Raw genomic sequence first — 21,341 nt, forward strand, 5'->3', positions numbered from 1 at the left:
TACTCGAGGTCGAAAGAGAGTTTTTGTTGAAATCGGGGACTTCTTCGGAGATCTGGACCCTCTTTACGGTTGGTGCTTCGAACGCAAAAGGGTTTGGACTTGGCATTGTATTGAAGCCACCGACAGACAATGTATTTAGAAAATCTATTAGGAATGTAAAATTGACTAACAACGAGGTCGAATATGAGGCCATGATTGCAGGTCTCGAACTAGCTAAAAGCTTGGGGGCGGAGGTGATCGAAGATAAGTGTGACTCCCTCCTTGTGGTGAACCAAGTTAATGGGATGTTCAAGGTCAGAGAAGAACGAATGCAAAGGTGCCTAGATAAGTTGCAGGTAACATTACATCGATTCAAGGAGTGGACTCTACAACACGCACCTCGGGATCAAAACAGTGAGGCTGATGCCCTTCCTAACCTGGGATCGTTTGTTGAGGATGATGAATTCAACTCGGGGGCGGTCGTCAACTCATGAGATTGGTAGTAGAGGAAGGCCATGCTAAAATAAACTCAACGAGCCTGACTTGGGACTGGAGAAACAAATATATAGAATATTTGAAGACCGAAAAACTGCCCTCAGATTCAAAAGAATCGAGGGCCCTGCGTACGAAGGCAGTCTGGTTTAGCTTGTCTGAAGATGGAACCCTGTTAAGAAGAACATTCGATGGCCCACTCGCGATATGTCTAGGACCAAGAGATACCGAGTACATTCTGAGGGAAATTCACGAAGGCACCTGCGGAAATCATTCAGGCACCGAGTCATTAGTTCGAAAGATAATCAGAGTCGGCTACTACTGGATCGACATGGAAAAGGACGCGAAGGAGTTCGTACGAAAATGTGATGAATGTCAAAGACATGCTCTGATGATTCATCAACCCGGGGAGTTTCTTCATTCGGTTTTGTCACCATGGTCGTTCATGAAATGGGGAATGGATATTGTTGGCCAACTTCCATGGGCACCCGGTAAGGCTCAATTTATATTATTTATGACTGACTATTTTTCTAAGTGGGTGGAAGCCCAGACATATGAGAAAGTTAGAGAGAAAGAAGTCATCGATTTCATTTGGGACCACATCATATGTCAGTGATGAATGTCAGCCGAGATCGTGTGCGACAATGGGAAACAATTCATCGACATCAAAGTAAGCAAGTTTCTCGAAGACCATATGATCAAAAGGATCCTATCAACGCCCTACCACCCTAGTGGGAACAGACAAGCAGAACCGACCAACAAAACCATACTCCAGAACCTCAAAAAGAGGTTAACCGACGCCAAAGAAAAATGGAAGGAAATCCTGCCCGAAGTCCTACGGGCATACCGTACGACCTCAAAGTCCAGTACCAGGGCCACCCCGTTCTCGCTAGTTTACGGCGCTGAAGCTCTAATAATGTTCAAAGTCGGAGAACCACGTCTCAGGTACCGATATGCAACAAAGGAATTATGCGACGAGGCCATGAACACGAGCCTGTAGCTATTAAATGAAAGGAGCAAAGTCGCCCTTGTCTGATTGGCCGCCCAAAAATAGCAAATCGAGATATATTACAATCAAAGGCCAACCTTCAACACTTCAATGTTGAGGACTTAGTGTTAAGGAAGGTCACACTAAGCACCCGGAAATTGAACTCAGGGAAGCTGGGGCCGAACTGGGAAGGTCCATATCAAATTATCGAGATCATTGGAAAAGGATCGTACAAACTCGAAGCAATGAATGGTGAACGACTACCGAACAACTAGAATGTAACTCACTTAAAGCGATACTACTTCTAATATATGACCCCATTCATTCCTTTTACTTATTTTCATTTCGAACTAACACTTGCAGGCAACCGTCAAAGAGCGATACAATTCTTAGGCCTGAAAGCACACGTTGCACTCTTTTTCCCTTGGACCGGTTACGAACCGTTGTTAAAGAACACAACATCAGTATTCAAGGCTTCTCTATGATCGACCTCGAACATTGGGGGCATCACCCTCAGACTATGACTTTAGCAAGGAAAAAAACTTTGTGACCGAATAGTCTCGGCTCGATCGATCGAATTTACTGTAAGGGCCAAACGGTCGAATGAACCATGCCCACATAGGCTACTCAAGCCTTGAAATAAAGATTGTACACATGTGCAACCATTTTATTACACACAGAAATAAAAATATCTTTACCTTGCGGATAAATATCTTGTCCCTTAAAAATTTTCTTTTATTTCTTTTCTCTTAAAGAATTTCCTACATTCGATCCCCCAAAGGTATCGAGACCAAGGGTCGCCTTTATCCGAGTTCAAAGGAACACTCTCACTCAGGGACTGCCATTTAAAGACAAATTTGGACGGCCCAGGCTATCAGAGCCCAGGGGCACAAGACCTATTAGGCAGCACCCGATCTTTAAAGGCTACGACCATCCCCACTCGGGGACTTTTATCTTTGGCAAGCCCGGATACCTTGGGGAAAAAAGCCCACTGGGAAATACCCAAACTAAAAAGTCTATGGCCATACTAAAATGGCTTGGAGACATCCGAGATCCGTAACAAAAAAAACAAGGACTTCAAAATTTTTAAACCGGTTTTAAAGGCTACCTCCGGCAAACTATAATCTTAAAAAAAATTATAAGTACTTTGGGAAAAGGTTTACGGTCATATAGAAACCCCAAGATGCCTTAAACAAAATAATATCGAAGGCAAGGCATGTTCGAACCTCTGAACATGACCTAACAATTCCATGCTAAGGCATTTCGATCTTTGCAAACATAAAGAATAAAGCAAAGGAAAACAAACACAGAAATTATCGAAGGGAAAAAAAGAGCCTTGTATTATATATAGATATAGTCTTTACAAAGGCCAAACAGCCTTGACAAAAAGTACAAAAGTACAAAAACACAAAAAACAAAGGAAAATGTACAAGGCACTTAAACGGCTTGTTCTTCACCGGAACCGGCCTCGTCGCCAGGGACTTCAGAGTCTTTTCCATCCTTGGATCTGCTCTAAACCTCAAAGTCTTCTTCCTTCTTGGGATATGCCAACTTCTTGGCCTCGGATTCGAGCCCCTTGGCACTCTCAATTTCAGCCGATAAGTCAAAACCTGGAGCATGAATTTCCTCTAGGACCTCCTTTCGGGATTGCCGCTTCGCGTGCTCGATGATATCATTCATTTGATCCTGGGAAGCCTCGCCATCGGCCTTATATTGGGCCACCATCTTGTTCGCATCAGCTTTGACCACCACAACCACTGACTTGGCCGTTTCGAGCTCCTTAGTGAGAGTTTCTCGATTAGAGACGACCGAGCATAGATGAGACTGTAACTCCTCAACCTTTTGGGCCCGTGCCTAGATTTTTTCCTTTGCCGCTCGAAGGTGGACCTCAACCAAAGTCAGCTGTAGCCGAGAAGTCTCATTTTCCGAGGCTAGGCGGTCCATCTGGCCTCTCCATTCTCTGGCTTCAGCCTTGACTAAATCCAGCTCAGCTCGAAGTTGGTCGATCCGATCGATATTCTGTTGGACCTGTTGATTCCAACCATTAATCACCGAGTCTATCTCATCATCACTAACTTGAAATATTTTTACCTGTTCGACCAGGTCGGCATGCTCCTTCTGGGAAACCTCCAGCTCAGCTTGGAGGCTCTTAGACTCCCCTTCACGTTGCTTACTGAGAAGTTTGTAAATATCTCTCTTCTTAGTGAGCCCTCGAACCTCGGCCTCAAGCTGGTACAACTCGTCCCAATATCGAAGAAACGTTTCGTGATAAAGCACTGAGGTCTACAGACATAAAGAAAAATGTAAGGGTTATCTACGAATTAGTCTAAGTACAAGTTAAAGTCATCAACAAATATCTGAACTTACCTGATTTAGCGCTTGTTGTACTTCATTGAACAAGTAGGGCGCATCTACCTCGCTCGTCCTAGCCTGGTCTTCCTCATTCACCAGACATGTAAGATAGCTGGCCTCCCCTACGAGGGCAGAGAGGACCCGGGCATCATCCGGAATGGAGATGACGATGGATCACTTTCTGTCAGGATCCATGCTCGGAGCCGAGAATCGGTTGATAAATTTCGGGCTTGAGGAAGGCCTGCTTGTTACCAAAGATGGACTCTTCTTCGGAACCTCTAAGTCACCCAATCCGGTGACGTCCTCCGGGGCGGTAGAATTCACACCATCAAAAAACTGCAAAAGGGGTCATCCGCTCCATGGGGCCCCTCGTTGGAACGTTCTTTCACCGTTTGAGCCTCATTATACATGGACTCGGTGAATGAGGGCGACTTAGTGATGTATATCACTCCATGTACTTCCTTCAGGGCATTGCCTGCATCCCGGGAAGCCTCGGCCCCTACCTCCTCGTTGGCCTCCCTAACCTGAGGCAGATCGACCTCGCCTCTATCCGGTTCGGAGGCCCCTTGCCCTTCGAGTTGCGAAGGAATGCGGGCCATCAAATCAAAGGCTTCACCCTCTTTTTCGGATTCGTCCCTCAATCGATAGAGTGAATCCGAAGATGGTGCTTGAGTGCTGGTGCTTTCTTTAGACTTGCGCACTAGCCTTCCTCTTGTTTTCTTTTTCTCTGAGCTTGGATCCCTCTTTATTTTCTTCTCTTTGGTCTATCTCGGAGCGGGGGACTCGGTAGGTAAGTCCTCGCTATCGGCTGGAGGCCTCAGTTTGACATCCATGGATAAACCTGTGAAAAGAAATAAAACAAGTGGCAACTTAATGACACGAGAGGACCCAAATATTACTTGCTCAGGAGAGGAATATCGCCCTGAGAACGAGCCTCCCAACGACCCTTAGAAATCTCTCACCATGAGCTCTTAGAATAGGGAATTTGTGATATGATGCCCTCGACCCACTCCTTGAGTCGAGGGACTGCGTTCGGGACCCGTGCAAGAGCTGCACCACCACAAAAGTGTCGATAAGAAGGAAGGAAGTTAAGCGTAAAATCAAATTTTGGAAGCAAAAGTATACTTACATGATGTATTCCACTTCTCGAGAAACGGCATATACTCAGCTGGGATCAAATTAGAAGTGCTCACTCGGATGAAATGGCCTTGCCAGCCTCGATCCCGTTCTTTAAAAATACTCGAGAACGGGGCTTTGCTGGCCCGGCGCACGAGCTTTATCAGTCCCCCCTCCCTCAGAAGATTCGGGGACTATATAAGCGCATAAGGTGGTCGAAGGTGAACGAGCATCCATCGACCTTGCTCACAAAGAATCTGAGAAGGATCACAATCCTCTAGAGTGAATGATGAATTTGACCGAGGCATACCTCATATCTTTTGCAGAAGTCGATGATGACCAGATCCAATGGGCCCAATGTAAAGGGATAAGTGTAGACACTTAAGTATCCCTCGACGTGGGAAGTGATGGCTTCGTCGGGGTCAGGAACCACTACGTGCTTATCAACCCAATTGCAATCCTTTTTTACCGTGAGGAGAACATCCTCAGTGATCGAGCAGAGGTACCTCGAGACCTCCTCGCACCGACCTTGTACGGAGAAAGGTTTTCCAACCTTAAAATCAATATTGACCGGACTCCCCTCGGAGATGAACATTTTTAGAGGAGGTTCTGATACTGGTTCCCCGATGGCAGTATGTGAAGTGGTCCCCCTCGGCCTCGGTGGCTGGTCACGAGTTGGAATGAGTTTCTTTTTGGGGAACATTTTTTGAATTCTTCACCATTTCTTTGAAAAATGGATGAAAATGAGGGAAAAAGGAAGTTAAAGGAATGCACTTGATGACTTGTGATAAAGAAGAACAAGAGTTCTTACAAAAGATCTCAAATTACCGAGATATAAGTGCTAGAAATTATTGGATTTCTAAGGTACGAGGGTAGAAGGCTTGGATGTAAAGTTTAAATGAACAAAGGAAGAGGTATTTATAGTTCTTCAGTGGCGTTCATATCCAGGGATGGCCGACCAGTGGCTGCCAAGCATTTAATGCCATTACGACTTGACTGACGAGACATTTCGTTTGTTTTTGTCATTTCCGTCACGGGACATCGAAGTAAGTATCAGAAGGTCATGTTGTTTTCTCATCGTCTACTCTCCAAAAAAAATGAGGGGACTATCTGTATACAACCAAAATCCAGCTCGCCTACAATATGGTAGATCAGGATCGAAACGTGGCAGTATAGGGCCGAAGATCGGCCCCAAGTCCCACCGGGTTAGAACCCGGGGGCAGAGCGCCTTCCTTCAAAGAATATCAAAACAGTGATCTCGGAATCGGTCCTATCCTGGAATGAGTTTGAAGAAACATTATTAGCATAGCCAATAGAAGGCCTAAATATCTGTGACCGGTCAGATATTGCGGCAGGAATCACGACACGTATCAATAAAGGATCGTTAATCAGTAAATCAAGAGATTTATTTACCGTTTATAGAATTGTACCTAAAGTAGGATTCCTCTACTATATAAAGGGGGTCTGATAATTTATAAAACATATTGTAACATATTCCAAAAAGCAATATATTATTATTATTATTATTATTATTATTATTTCTTTAAGCTCTTATTCATCTACATCTTAAGACCGTTCGAAGTACATCCGGTTAGAGGGTGATTGGTCTTCCAAGACTGTAATTGTCCAATTCGTGTGGTTTGAATTTACTTTATGGTTATTTATTTCAATTGCAACTCAATTTATCATTTGTGTATCAAGTGAATCCTCATATTCTTAAAACCAAATTCAATTGTTATTCGATTTTTAGGGTAAACAAATATATTATAGGTAGATATAATATACATGGACATATATTATACATCTGCTTGCTACTTTTAGTTTAAGTGACTAGGTGGGGACTATTTAAGTTAATTCTTATAAACGTTTCAAAACCACAAAAAAAATTGTCTATTTCCTTTTTTCCCTTTCAACCAAACATCATTAGAGAGGACTAAGGAGTCAGGAGTGTTTCAGTATTTCAAGAAAATGAAAAACTCAAAGAAAAGATAGGTCTTTTTAGCAGGAGTGTTATTTCGTATAAGTTGGTTATGTTTTTTTTATTTTTTTAAACCTCTTTGAGAAAGGACTAGAAGTTTAGAGTGATAGTTGTATAAGCCAAAATATGCCCTAGAATATTTAAGACAAGATAACTCTAATGGAAGAGTCTTCAAGCCGTCACTAGTCGTGGTCGACCAGGAAACAGTGAGATTCGTGGTCGAGATAGCAAAGCTGTAACAGCTAGTTTTCGAAATAGGATATTAAAGGAAATATTCTAGTGGATATTCTCTTTACTTATACTATTAGGGTTTGTTAAGAAAATGTCTCATATAAATAGAAAAGGAGACAATGGTGGAAGACATGTGACATTCATTATTTGACAAGAACCAACTTCTGATTGAAGATTCTCTCTCTCTTGTAAAGATAGAAATACTACCTTTTCATCTAGATTCTTGTTCGTATTATCCCACACCCTTTTATCAAATCCGAGAATAATTCGAATATTCTGGGATTTGTCTATCACTCATCATTGTTAGGAGGGATAATCAACTAGTTCATACTTTATTGGGTGAATCACTCCTTTTATTTACTTAAATGATATTTATTGTTATTTATTGTTAGTTATTGCTATATTATTTCTCATACCTTTTAGAATAGTTAATGCATAAAATTGCCAATCCTCTACTAGATCTGACCAACACTAGTCACCATTTCGTAGACAACATCTAGAGATATTATTATTAACTAAGTTTAATCCATTATTATGTAAATAAACTGCTTAAACTGAAAGTTACACTTTTTGGTCAAATAATTTGGCTCCATCTGTGGGGAATTCTTAGTTAAGCTTTTAGTTTCTTCTAGATCTACAGCCAACACGCGCCTCTAAAAAGGAGAGCAGAGAAAGCAAAAAACAAGATCTCCTTTCTTTGTACGTACAAAATCCTAAAATGGCAGGTAGCCGAGAAGAAAGGGCGAGAATAATCAATGACCTCCCAACTAACCTCATGAATATCATCAACGAAAGCTGCGAAATGGCAGACGAAGGCGCAACATCCAATGCTCCCCTGGGAGGGATGGGTCACCACCTCCTCATGGAAGCATCACAACGTCTCTTGGTAAGGGAGCCTCCAGATTTGTAGGGGAGGATACGCCCCAACTGTAAAAATGCTCCTCGAATCATGGCTAACCGACACGCTAACCAGCATCCTCAACAAGCCTGCCCAGGACGCGACCACAGAAAATGCAAGAACTTGCGTTATACAACCAGCAGACGAGCAGCACAATCAACTCCCTCCTCCTCCCACGACAGGTATTACTCACAATGTTGCTAATATTGCAGACGACAACACTCTAGCACTCCGGGACCAAATGAGAGAACACCAAGAAAGGGTCGATAAGATACCGGGCGCCCCTAAGCTTTTGCCATAGAGAGATGCCGGTTGATTCATCGAGCAGCCTTATAGTGATGGCGCTGCCCCACATACCATACCAAAAACCTATAAAATGTCGCCTTACCTTAGGGTATATTATGGTACGACTGACCTTGAAGATCACGTGACTCACTGCATTACAGTCGTAAAAGGCAATGACCTCTCCAAAGAACAAGTAGCTTCCATTTTGTTGAAAAAATCGGTGAAACCCTCACAAGAGGGGCGTTAACATGGTATTCGCAACTACCTGCGCGTTCCATTAAAACATTTGAAAAGACGACCGACAAATTTGTAACGGCCCATGCTGGGGCCAAGAAGCCCGAGGCAAGGGTGAATGATATATTTTCTATTAAATAATCTCCAAGAGAGGGATTGAGGGACTTTCTCGCCCGATTCAACCGAGTAAGGATGACTTTGACAACGTGTCAAAAGGGATGGCGGTCGTAGCCTTCTAGAACGAGCTGAGCAGGGATGGTTCAAGGGCGACTAGAAAGCTATTAAGTCGATTGATGAAGTACCCCCAACAACTAGGGATGAAATACACAACGCATATTGTGCCAAGGTCCGATCATATGAGGACGACCTCAATGGACCAACTCATCGACGGTCTTTGGTACAGGCCAAACCTAGAAATTATTAAAGAAATGATACTAGAAGAGACCTTGTAGCTCCGCGACCTAATAGGGAACGACATCAACCGTATGTCAGAGCTATCGCTGCGCCCCCCTCCAGCCACAAAGAAGGCTCGCCTAGATCAAGGACATGGACTCACCAGAATGAAAGAGTTATGCCCCATTTATTATCCGCTCACAACTTTTGTGTGTCTCATACAGAGATAGTCTATGCCCTGGAGAATCTCGGACCAAAGGTGAAATGGCCACAAAAGATGAGGTCAGATCCGAATACCAAGAAGTTGGACGCCCTGTGCGAGTTCTACCAAGAACGAGGGTACAAAACCAAGGATTACATCGCCCTAAGGCAGGAGGTCGTAAACACTTTACGATAAGAACACCTCAAAGAGTTGCTGAGTGACCGGGGAAGGACCAACTTTGCAAGAGGACGTGAGCAACATCAAGGACCGTCGAAACCTCCCTCACCAAGTCGCACCATTCACATGATCATCGGTGACGGTGATGATGTTTTCATCAACAACGTGAAGTTCACCATTACCCACAAGCTCAAACGGTCAATCACTCGTGAACGGTATGACAAACTTGAAGAGAGTATCATCTTCGATATGTCAGATACCAATGGTTTTGCATTCCCTCACTATGATGCCCTTGTTATTACTTTACGTATTTTAGATACCGATGTGAGACGCATTATGGTAGACGATGGGAGCGGCGCGTGCATTATCCATCATCGAATACTTGCATAAATGAAACTCGAAGATAAGATAGTGTTGTGTTTGATCATACTAACTGGTTTTAACAATGCAGTTGAGAGAACATCTGGCGAAATTAAACTCCCCGTTTTGGCTGGTGGAGTCACTCTGGAAACCACGTTCCATACCATGGACCAAGACACAACGTACAATGCCATAATAGGGCGACCATGGATACACACCATGAGGGCCATCCCTTCCAGCTTATATAAGGTCATCAAGTTCCCGACTCCATGGGGAATATTCAACATACGAGGAGAACAATGCACATCCCAAGAATGCTATTGCATCGCCCTAGATAGCACAGTCACTCAACAAATGAAGGACAAAGAAAAAAAAGGCATAGCAATCAACATGGTCGAGGTCGACATATGACGATAGCGAGGATGGGTATCCCAAAGGAAATCACCACGCACAAACTGAATGTCGACCCATTCCACCCTCAGTAAGATAGGTCAGATATAAGTTTAACTCCACAGTCAATGACGCGATACGTGAAAAGGTGGAAAAACTATTGGAGAACAGCTCCATCAGGGAGTCGAAGTACCCCAATGGATTGCCAACATGGTCATGTATAAGAAGAAGAATGGGAAATAGCGAATGTGCATGGATTTCTCGGATTTAAACAAAGCATGCCCGAAGGATTCCCATTATCCCGCATAGACCAACTCATCGATGCAACAACCAGGCACAAACTGCTGAGCTTCTTGGATTCTTATTCAGGTTATAATTAAATCCTCATGGAAAAAGAGGATCAGGAAAAAACCACCTTCATCACTCACTAAGGGACGTACTGCTACATGGTCATGCCCTTCGAGTTAATGAACACGGGGGCGACATACCAACGGTTGGTGACGAGGATGTTCAAGGACTAACTCAGTAAGACGATGAAAATCTATATAGACAACATGTTGGTCAAGTACAAAAGGAAAGAATATCATATCGACCATCTGAGAGAAACTTTCAACATACTCAAGCAATACGGAATGAAGCTGAACCCCAAAAAGTATGCGTTTGGCATAGCCTCGGGAAAATTTCTAGGTTTCTTGGTATCACAAAGGGGGATCGAAGTCAATCCTTGCCAAATCAAAGCCATCAAGGGGATACCGGAGCACTTGACCACTATAAAAAAGGTTCAAAGGTTGACTGGACGGATCGCCACCCTATCAAGATTCATTTCACGATCATCGGATAGATGTCACAAATTCTTTTCCATACTCAAGAAGGAGAACGGACTCCAATGGAATTCAGAGTGCGTCCAAGCCCAAAAGGAATTAAAAGCATACTTGTCGTTGCCACCACTGCTTTCAAAACCAGATCCAGGAAAATGTCTCCTTATGTATCTCACTGTATCTAAAGTAGATTTGAGCGCAGTCCTGGTCCGAGAGAACAAAGGTACGCAATCCCCCATCTATTATTTTAGCAAAATATTAGTCGATGCCGAGATGAGGTATCCTCACCTCGAAAAGCTGGCCCTGCCTTAGTCATAGCTTCACTAAAGCTAAGACCATATTTTCATAGCCACCCCGTCTTAGTCGCCATGACCTTCACCCCTGAGAAGCATTTTGCATAAACCCGAGCTATCGGGAAGGCTGGCCAATTAGGCCATCGAGCTGAGCTAGCACAATATCACATACCAGCCGCGAACAACGATAAAGTCACAAGTGCTCTCTGACTTCATCACCAACTTTAGCACGAAAATAATGCCCGAAGTTGAGAGAGAATCCTGATAAGTGGGGATTTTGACTGCTTATTAGCGCCATTTAGCTTTAGTTTTAGTCTAAAAGCAATGAATCTTGTTCCTGAAACTAATGACATTATGCAAAATTTTAGGAATGCTGGAAGTTGGTCTCCCGAGATGAAATCCGACTAAAAAGGAGTAGTCCAAAGCACAAGGCAATAAAAGGCGCAGAAACACAAATGTGCGGTCCGCAGAAGGAATTCTGTGGCCATAGAAGAAATTGCGGACCGCAGAATTCTATCTACGGCCACAAACAAATAGGAAAAATCTAGCAGACATTTGCACAAAGTGCAGATCGCACATGAATTATGTGGCCGCAAAGCTGGGTTAAGAGTCGAAGATCAGAGAGTATGTAAAAAGACCATGTCCAGAAGCTCTTGTGAATTGTGGACCACACAAGATTTGTGCGGACCACAGAAGTGTGGCCTTGCAGCCGTAGTCTAGAAATATGCGGCCGCAGAACTCCAGTTCTTGCCAGATGAAGAAATCTGCGGACCGCACATGGAATTGTGCTGCCGCAGAACCTCCCGAGGGGAATTTTTGTCCGAGATTTTTAGCCTTATATAAATAGACGAGTTTCATAAAATTAGGTTAAGTTTTGAACATAGAAAGTTGATATAGTAGTTTCTCTTTGCTATTTTAGGAAGTTTTAGTTTATTTGAGTATTTTAACATTAGATTTCATCATTTTAATCTTCCATTATGAGTTTAATTAGCTTTTCAACTTTATTTTCTTCAAATCCCATAATGAGGAGCTAGACTTTTACTAGGGTTATGACCCAACCCTAGTGTGTAAACCTTATGGGTAATTAATTGTATACTTGTTTATGATTGGGTATTGATTATTTAGCGTAGTTCATACTTTAATTTTAGAATTAATAGTTGCAAACATTGATCCATGCCTATTTGACGTAGTCTCTACTTGAAAAAGAGGTACCTAGTCTAGGATAACTAGGCTAACAAGGAATTGGGTCAATTGAGAGATTGATTAACCCAATTAAAGGGCTCAACCTAGAGATAACAATAACCCGACTTGAGCTCTTATCAACTATTTTGGGTGATAACCATTTGGTCTTGAGAAAGCCAAATTGGACAAAACCACTCTCACCGAGAGGTATTGAGCGGGTAATTTAGAGTTGAGAGCTATAATACATCCCAATCGACAAAACAAGCATTAAAGTCTTATCCCATTAGGCAAATACCTAGGTCATGGTCACAACCCTAGGCTTTTTATCCATTTAGAAAAACCTTAAAAATAATTATCTGTAGTCTTCTTTCTTTATTTTGCAATCATTATAGTACCATTAGAAATATAAAACTACTCCTTGTTATGGAAGTGCAATCTAGATAATCCAATTGCTCAAATTGAAATATATACGCCTAACTCCCATCTTAGCTCCTTGTGGATTCGACCCCGACTCTTAGTTGGATTTCTAATATTACATACGACCGTTTCATATCTCTTTTGAGGTGTGCTTTGGACGTGATCAATTTTTGGCACCGTTGCTGGAGAGTTAAAAACGGTGTTAGCTATATATTTGGGTGTGTTTTTGGAATTTCTTCTTTTCCTTCTGTATTACTAACTTATTTGATAAATTGTAGGTACAACCATGGAAAATAATGAGCTCAGAAATATTGCTTTGGGGGATGTGGACATCGAGGATGAGCAAGTTGATGAGGTTCTTCTTGAACCTTAAGCCTATAGAAGAGGCTGAGTGCCTCATGAAAATGTCCCCGCTCCACCCCCACCTCTACTAGGAGTGGCTCCACATCGGGTGTTACCCAATGAAGGATATGCTAGTGCAATAGTTCCTCCCCATATTAGGGCGGGCAACTTTTAAAATACCAAGGTGATGCTCACTTTGCTAGAGCAGCAAGGTTTCTTCACCGGTGCTCCAAGTCAAAATACATATAAACAATTGAAGGGGTTTGTGGACACTTGTTGGGGGGAGCAAAGAAACAAATGTCTCCGAGGATGCATTGCGGCTAAAGATTTTTCCCTTCTCTCTATGGGGGAAAGCATTAGATTGGTTGGAACGTTTGCCGAACCATTCCATTCCCACTTGGGATGAGTTGGCGAAAAAGTTTATTTATAAGTTCTTCTCTCCGGGGCACATGGCTACACTGCGGTATGAGAGTTTGGCATTCAAGCAATAACCAAATGAACCACTACACGAGATATAGGAACACTATAGAACAATGGTTAAGGAATGTCCCAACAATGATATGATGGAGAATATAATTCAACAAACTTTCTATCGTGGGATCAACACAACCAACCAATGTGTGGTGAATCAATTTGCTGACGTGAACTTCATGAAAACACCTTATGCGTAGGCGTGTGAGATTTTAGATGAAATGGCGGAAAAATCATTGGCATGGCAATCCCGAGCTAATGTTCCACAAGGTGATCCCAACGTAATCCACCTTCACAAAGAGTTGCATGACCATGGTCAAGCCATTGTCGGATTGACTACCACCATAAATCAATTTGCAAAGGCTCAACTTCAATAAGTGCAAAATCCTAAGCAAGTCAATGCCATGGAGGGAGTGAATATGATGGCAAACAAAAGAAGGACTAAGGGTGCACAAGTGCAACATCGAGTGGAGCATTATGTGCAAGAGGATAGTGGTTTTGATCAATACAATTATTACAATGAATAAGAAGAAGAGGTGAAATATGTGAACAATTTTCAAGGGCAAAGAAACAACTTTCAAGGCCCAATCCAACAAAAATGGCGACCTCAAAACAATCAAGAAAATTGGAGTGGTGGAAACAATCAAGGTAATTGGGATAGCAACAACAATAAAAGAAATTAGAGTGGCAATAATCAAAGAAATTAGGGGGGGTAACGATCAAGGCGGATAGAACAATAATCAAGGCAATCGGGGGGTCTGGTGTTCAAAGGCCCCTGATGTATCAACAACTAAATAACCCGTCTCCTTATCCTTCTCATAGGCCAAGTTCTTCAAACAATGAGAAGGGACGTATTGAGAACATGTTCAAGCAAATGATGGAACAGAATGCCGATTCGGATACCCAACTTGCCTCACTCAACACATTGATCCGCAACTTAGAAGTTCAAATGGGACAAATCTCTTAAGCTCTAAATTCTCGTCCTAAGGGGGCACTACTAAGTGACACTGTGGTAAACCCAAAGGGTGGAAACAACATGGGCCATGCCATGGACGTTACTACAAGAAGTAGAAGAGGTGGGAATGCACCCATCTCAAGTCAAAAGCAACTTGTGGATGATGAACAAGTGGTATAAGAAGAAGAGGTCCCATACAATATGCTGTAATAAAATGATGAAATTCGGATTGATATTGATGATAGTGTGGAAGATACTCAAGAGGAGGTGAACCCGTCTAGGGATCACATTATTGACATACCGGAGCTGGTAGTGCAAAAGGCTAAGGCACCATTGCCTAAGCCTACACCTTCATACCCTCAAAGACTTGCCAAACAAAATGGCGAGAATCAATTCAAAAAGTTCATTCAAATGATGAAGAGTCTCTCAATCAATGTGCCATTAGTTGAAGCTTTGGAACAAATGCTCGATTATGCAAAGTTTATATAGGATCTCGTGACGAAGAAGTGGTCAATGAATTTTGAAACTATCAAAGTCACTCATCAAGTGAGTGCAATTGTGCATTCAATGGATCCTAAGTTGGAGGATCCCAGTGCTTTCATAATTCCTTGTACAATTGGAAGTGCCGAGTTTGCTAAAGATCTTTGTGATCTTGGGGCAAGCATCAATTTGATGCCCTATTCGGTTTTCAAGACCTTGGGAATTGGGCAACCAAGACCTACCTCTATGAGATTGTAAATGGCCGATCGTACTATGAAGAGACCTTTGGAAGTGATTGAGGATCGTACTACCAGATTTTGTCATTCTAGATTGTGAAGTTAATTATGAGGTGCCGATTATCCTTTGAAGACCTTTCCTTGATATGGGGAAGGCTCTATGTGATGTTAAAGCCGGAGAACTCACCTTCTGGGTGGGTGATGAAAAAGTGGTATTCTATGTGTGTAAGTCCATGCGGCAACCAAATAGCAACGAGGTGTGCTCTTTTTGTGGACTTGGTGACCAATCTTTTTGTTGATGATACAAGTTCCACAATCAATGTTGGTGATATGTTGGAGGCCATCTTGCTCAAATTTGATGATGACGAGATGGATAGCTTCATGGAATGTGTGAACTTTTTGCAAGGAATGGGGTCGTACAATTATGCACCCCGAAAATTATCTTTGGACCTTGAAAATAGGACAACTCCTCCTACAAAGCCTTCCATTAAAGAGCCTCCTACCTTGGAGTTGAAGCCATTGCCTCCACATATGTGGTCTGAATTTCTTGGCTATTGTTCTACTTTACCGGTTATTCTTTCCTCTTGTTTGACTAACGTGCAGGTAGATTCTACATTGGCGGTGCTCCAAAAGAGGAAGAAGGCTATTAGGTGGACTGTAACGACCCGGCCGGTCATTTTTTAGAGCTGTAGCCATGTTTCCCCATTTACTGCTCATTTTGTACTTTATAAATGTTATGTGACTTTCAAGGGTAGTCGGTTCGGTCCGGAGTGAATTCAGAATGAAATGAGACACTTAGTCTGAAGGTTTAAAGCTTAAGTTGAAATGATTGACCGGATGTCGATCTATGAGTAAACAGCTTCGGAATAGAGTTTTGATGGTTCTGTTAACTCCGTTGGCTGATTTTGGACTTAGGATCATGTCCGTATTGTGAATCGGAGGTTTGGATTGTGATTAGGCTTGAAATGGTGAAAGTTAAATTTTTGAAAAGTTTGACCGGGAGTGGACTTTTTGACATCGGGGTCAGATTCTGATTTTGAAAGTTGGAGTAGGTCTATAATGTCAAATATGACTTGTGTGCATAATTTGGGGTCAATTGGATGTGTTTTGATAAGTTTCGGTGTCGTTTGTAGAAGTTGAGTTTCCTTAGTTTCAATAGGCTTTAATCAGGGTGTGATTCGTGTTTTTAAAGTTGTTTGATGTGATTTGAGGGACCGGCTAAGTACGTATGAGGGTTTAAGAATTGATGGTATATTTGGTTGAGGTCCCAGTGGCCTCGGGTTGATTCCGGATTATTAACGGATCAAAAGTAGAAGTTGAGTGATTGCTAAAGCTGGACCTCTACTGGTGTAACCGCACCTGCAGAGCTTTGATCGCAGGTGCAAGCTTGCAGGTGTGGGCTATGATGCGCAGATGCGGTTTGGAGGGGAGTGTGCAGGTGGTCACAGGTGCGAAGAGTTTTCCGCACCTGCGGGTGTGAGGAGCGCAGAAGCGGAAGGCGTGCAGGTGCAATAGGGAGTTTCGCATCTACATGACCGCAGATGTGGCAGGAGGACCGCAGAAGCGGAAGTGGGCAGATGAACTGGGACCGCAGAAGCGACTTAAATGCTCGCAGAAACGAGTCCGCAGAAGCGGAGTGAGGGACCACAGATGCGTGGGTGATGTCGCTTCTGCGTTGCCGCAGAAGCGGTTAAGTGTCCGCAGAAGCGGATAGCCTGGGCAGATTATTAAAATAAGGGTTCGCGATTTTGGCTTCATTTCAAACATTTCAAGCACAGTCTAGGAGATTTGTGAGAGGGTTTTCGAGGGGATTCTTGAGGTAAGTCCCTTGCGTTCATTTTTTATCAATAATCTTGCTTCCCCATTGATTTTTCCACCTAGTTTGTGTGTATTTAAGGTGTAAATTGGGAGTTTGAGTCTAGGGATTTGAAGAGTTTGATTTAGGGAATTGGGTGACGATTTGGTGTCGAATTTTGATAAAATTTGGTATGGTTAGACTCGTGGTTGAGTGGGATTTCGGGTTTTGTAACTTTTATTGAATTTCGAGACGTGGGCCCGGGGCGACTTTTGAGCCTTTTTTTTTATTTTAATTAATATCTTAGCATTTCATATGGAGTTGATTCCTTTAGCTCGTATTGATTATATCGCATTGTTTGTGGCTAGATTCGAGAAATTCAAAGGCTGTTTTGCGAGGAAAGGGTGTGATGGAGTAGAGATTTGCTCGGATTGAGGTAAGTAAAAGTTCTAAATTTGGTTTTGAGGGTACGAATCCCTGTATTACGTGTTATGTATTTGGGTTTAAGGTGACACACATGCTAGGTGACGGGCGTGTGGGCGTGTACCGTAGGAATTATGACTTGGTCAAATTCCGTGGAACCGTGTAGTTGAATAATCTATTGTTATCTCTACATTCTCCATGCAGTAGAGAAATTGAACCACAAATCATGTTAGAAATCATGTTTAGACTATGTTTTGACACTGTAGGGACCCACAAAAGTCGTGTACATATTAAATTATCTGCTAAACTATTTTTTTGCACTCAGTCACAGTTTTACTTATTTATTATATCTCAGTCTCTATTGTTACTTGTTGATACATTATATCATTTCTGTTGGGGCTGACTTTCATGATTACTGAGAGCCCGATAGACTAAAGGGATTGATGACTATGAGGCCGAGGGCCTGATTGTGAGATATTGATACCATAGCACTTGAGTTGTCTGTGCAGCACGTGAGTTATATGTATGGATCCAGATATTATACTACAACACGTTAGTTGTCCATGCGGATCCAGATATTGTACTATAGCACATGAGTTGTCCATGCAACATGTGAGTTGTCAGTGCGGACTATAGCGCTTTGGCTGAAGGAGCCCCTCCGGAGTCCGCACACACTCCCAGTGAGTGTCGGTACCTACTGAGTGAGATTGCCGAGTGCCGAGTGTTGAGTGAATGGGAGGGCTAAGTGATTGTGGCCCTGGGAGGATGCATTTGATTTCATTATTGTTGCACTTAGCTGCCATGTATCACTGTCTTGAAATTTCTGAAAGATATTACACTCTGTTTCACTTAAACTTGTCATGGAATAACTGTGTGACCTAATTTATCAAACTTGAGAGCATGCCTACTTTCCAATGTTGAAATCACAGTAATAAAACTATAACTGTGAAACTCGTCACTACTTTCAGTTCTTTATTTAGTCTTGTTACTTACTGAGTTGGTTGTACTCACGCTACACCATGTACCTTGTGTGCAGACTCAGGTGCTTCTAGTCACGACGGTTGCTGAGTTGTGGAGTTATGGAGTTTGGATTCTCGGAGACTATCGAGGTAGTTGCTTGGCATTTTGCAGACCTTATTTCTCTTTCCTTATCTTTCTATTTATTGTATTTAGTTTCAGATTATCATAGACAGTATTTTCCAGACTTGTGATGATAAATACTCATGTACTCTGTGACACCCCGGTAGTTGAGAACTTCCGCGTTGTATTTTGGATTTCTATCCTGTTTATGAAATCTTTTATTGTTTGAACTACTTAAGTTCGTTTTCTATTAAAAGTGTTGGAAATATTTTTAAATGTCGGCTTGCCCAGTGCCACGATAGGCACCATCATGACAGGTTAGGATTTTGGGTCGTGATAAGTTGGTATCAGAGCCTAGGTTACATAGGTCTCACGAGTCATGAGTAGGTTTATTAGAGTCTTGCGGATCGGTACGGAGCGGTATGTGCTTATCTTCGAGAGGCTGTCGAACTCTTAGGAAATTTCACATTCTTGTCGGGCAGATTTGTTGATTCCGGTAACTAAACTTCTGCATTCTATTCTCTCACAGATAGTGAGGACACGAGCTACCGGACATGATCGACAACCACCGGTACCACCAGCTAGGGCCACAACAGACCGAGGTCGCGGTAGGGGTCATGGTATGGGTTACGGTAGGAGCAGAGGTGCAGCTCGTACAACAACTAGAGCAGCACCTGTAGATCCACCAGTTGCTCTAGCTCAGGAGAAGGTTCCACATACAGTTGAGCCAGTAGGGCCAGATCAGACACCAGTTGTGCCCATTGTGATTCCAGGCCTTCAGGAGGCTTTCGCCCAGATATTGACAATTTTCACTGGCCTTGCTCAGGTGGTATCGGCCCAGGCTGCGCCATCCACTTCTCAGGTCAGGGGAGGTACTCATACCCCCGTTGTTCGTACTCCAGAGCAGGTGATGTAGGGACTTTAGACGCTAGAAGTACTACCAGCCCAGTCGGTTGCAGCTACTCAGGCTCCGGTGGTCCTCGTTATGGCTGATGATGAGCAGAGGAGACTTGAGAGATTTGGGAGGCTTCGGCATCCATCATTTAGTGATGCTGAGTCGGAGGATGCCCAGGGATCCTTGGACAAGTGCCAACAGATTCTTCGTACAACAGGTATTCTGGAGACCAGTAGGGTGTCTTTCACTACTTTCCAGTTTTCTGGGGCTGCCTTCAGATGGTGGGAGGCTTATGAGAGATGTAGGCCGGTCGGTGGAGCACCACTTACATGGCAGGAGTTCTCCGTTCTCTTCTTGGAGAAGTTCGTGCCACAGTCTCACAGAGAGGAGTTGTGCAGACAATTTGAGCAGCTTCGGCAGGATGGCATGTCTGTGACCCAGTACGAGATGAGGTTTTCTGAGTTAGCTCGCAACACAGTTTTTTTTGGCTCCCACTGATAGAGAGAGGATCATGAGGTTCATGGAGGGCCTCATATATCAGTTGCGGTTGAGAGATAGTCCGTAGCTAGAAGTATAATGAGAGGGAGGCCAAGAGGCCTCGAGGTTCGGGCGGTTTCAGTGGTGTACCTTCTGGGGGCAGTCCTACTACAGCAGGGGTCGTCCTTATAGGCCCGCTCAAACGACTCGTCCAGCTCATCATGGCGCATCAGCTAGCCACAGTTGTTACAGTGCTCACTTAAGCCAGTCTTCATTCAGTGCATTACCAGCGCAGAGTTCTCAACATGTGTCTTCCACTCAGGTTTCTACAGGTAGTTCCTCGGGTTATCAGGAGTAGCTATTCCGTCAGAGGAGAGGTTGTTTCGAGTGTGGAGACTTTGGTCATATCAAGAGAGATTTCCCTAGGTTGTTGAGTGGGGCTTCACAACAGAGTTCTCGTCCTATGGCACCAGCACCAGTAGTCACACCACCCACTCAGCCAGCTCTGTGTAGGGCCCATGCAGCTAGAGGTCGCCCTAGAGGGGGAGGCCAATCGGGGGCAGTCAGGCCCGTATCTATGCCATCGCTGCTAGACCATATGTTGTTGCCTCCGATGCATTGATCACGTGTATTGTCTTTGTATTCCATATGGATGTCTCTGTATTATTTGACCATGGTTCCACTTATTTGTATGTATCATCGTATTTTGTCATAGTGTTTATTGATAACATCCTGGTGTACTCTCGTAGCCAGGAGGACCATGCCCAGAATTTGAGGATTGTGTTGCAGTGGTTGAGGGAGGAGAAACTTTATGCTAAGTTCTCCAAATGTGAGTTTTGGCTTAGTTCAGTGGCATTCTTGGGGCATGTGGTGTCTAGTGAGGGGATTCAGGTGGATCTGAGGAAGATAGAGGTGGTTCATAGTTGGCCCAGACCGCCCTCAGCTACGGAGATTCAGGGTTTTCTCGGCTTGGCCAGTTATTATCATCGCTTCGTGGAGGGTTTCTCGTCTATTGCGTCGCCTTTGACCAAATTGACCCAAAAGGGTGTTATTTTCAGATGGTCGGATGAGTGTGAGGAGAGCTTTCAGAAGCTCAAGACTGCCTTGATCACAACTCTAGTTTTAGTTCTACCTTCAGCTTCTGGTTCTTATACAGTGTATTGTGATGCTTCTCGGATTGGTATTGGATGTGTCTTGATGTAGGAAGGTAGAGTGATTGCATATGCTTCACATCAGTTGAAACCTCATGAGAAGAACCACCCTGTCTATGATTAGGAGTTAGCTGCCATGGTTCATGCATTAAAGATTTGGAGGCATTATCTCTATGGTGTGTCTTGTGAGGTGTTTACAGATCATCAGAGTCTCCAACACTTATTCAGACAGAAGGATCTAAATTTGAGGC

General features: G+C 43.3%; 1 protein-coding gene across 1 annotated transcript; it reads left to right on the forward strand.

Annotated features, from left to right (window-relative positions):
* Nucleotides 1-19,552: 19,552 nt before the first annotated feature.
* LOC138895382 (uncharacterized) lies at nucleotides 19,553-19,960 on the forward strand. The gene has a single exon (XM_070180065.1). It carries the CDS (start codon nucleotides 19,553-19,555, stop codon nucleotides 19,958-19,960), a length of 408 nt encoding a protein of 135 aa, XP_070036166.1.
* The last annotated feature ends 1,381 nt before the right edge of the window (nucleotides 19,961-21,341 follow it).

Source organism: Nicotiana tomentosiformis, chromosome 7 (assembly GCF_000390325.3).
Source record: "Nicotiana tomentosiformis chromosome 7, ASM39032v3, whole genome shotgun sequence".
Lineage (NCBI taxonomy): Eukaryota > Viridiplantae > Streptophyta > Magnoliopsida > Solanales > Solanaceae > Nicotiana > Nicotiana tomentosiformis.

What these genes read in the sequence shown, in the direction of transcription:
- LOC138895382 (XM_070180065.1), top strand. Translation starts at nt 19,553, where the DNA reads ATGGCTGATGATGAGCAGAGGAGACTTGAGAGATTTGGGAGGCTTCGG.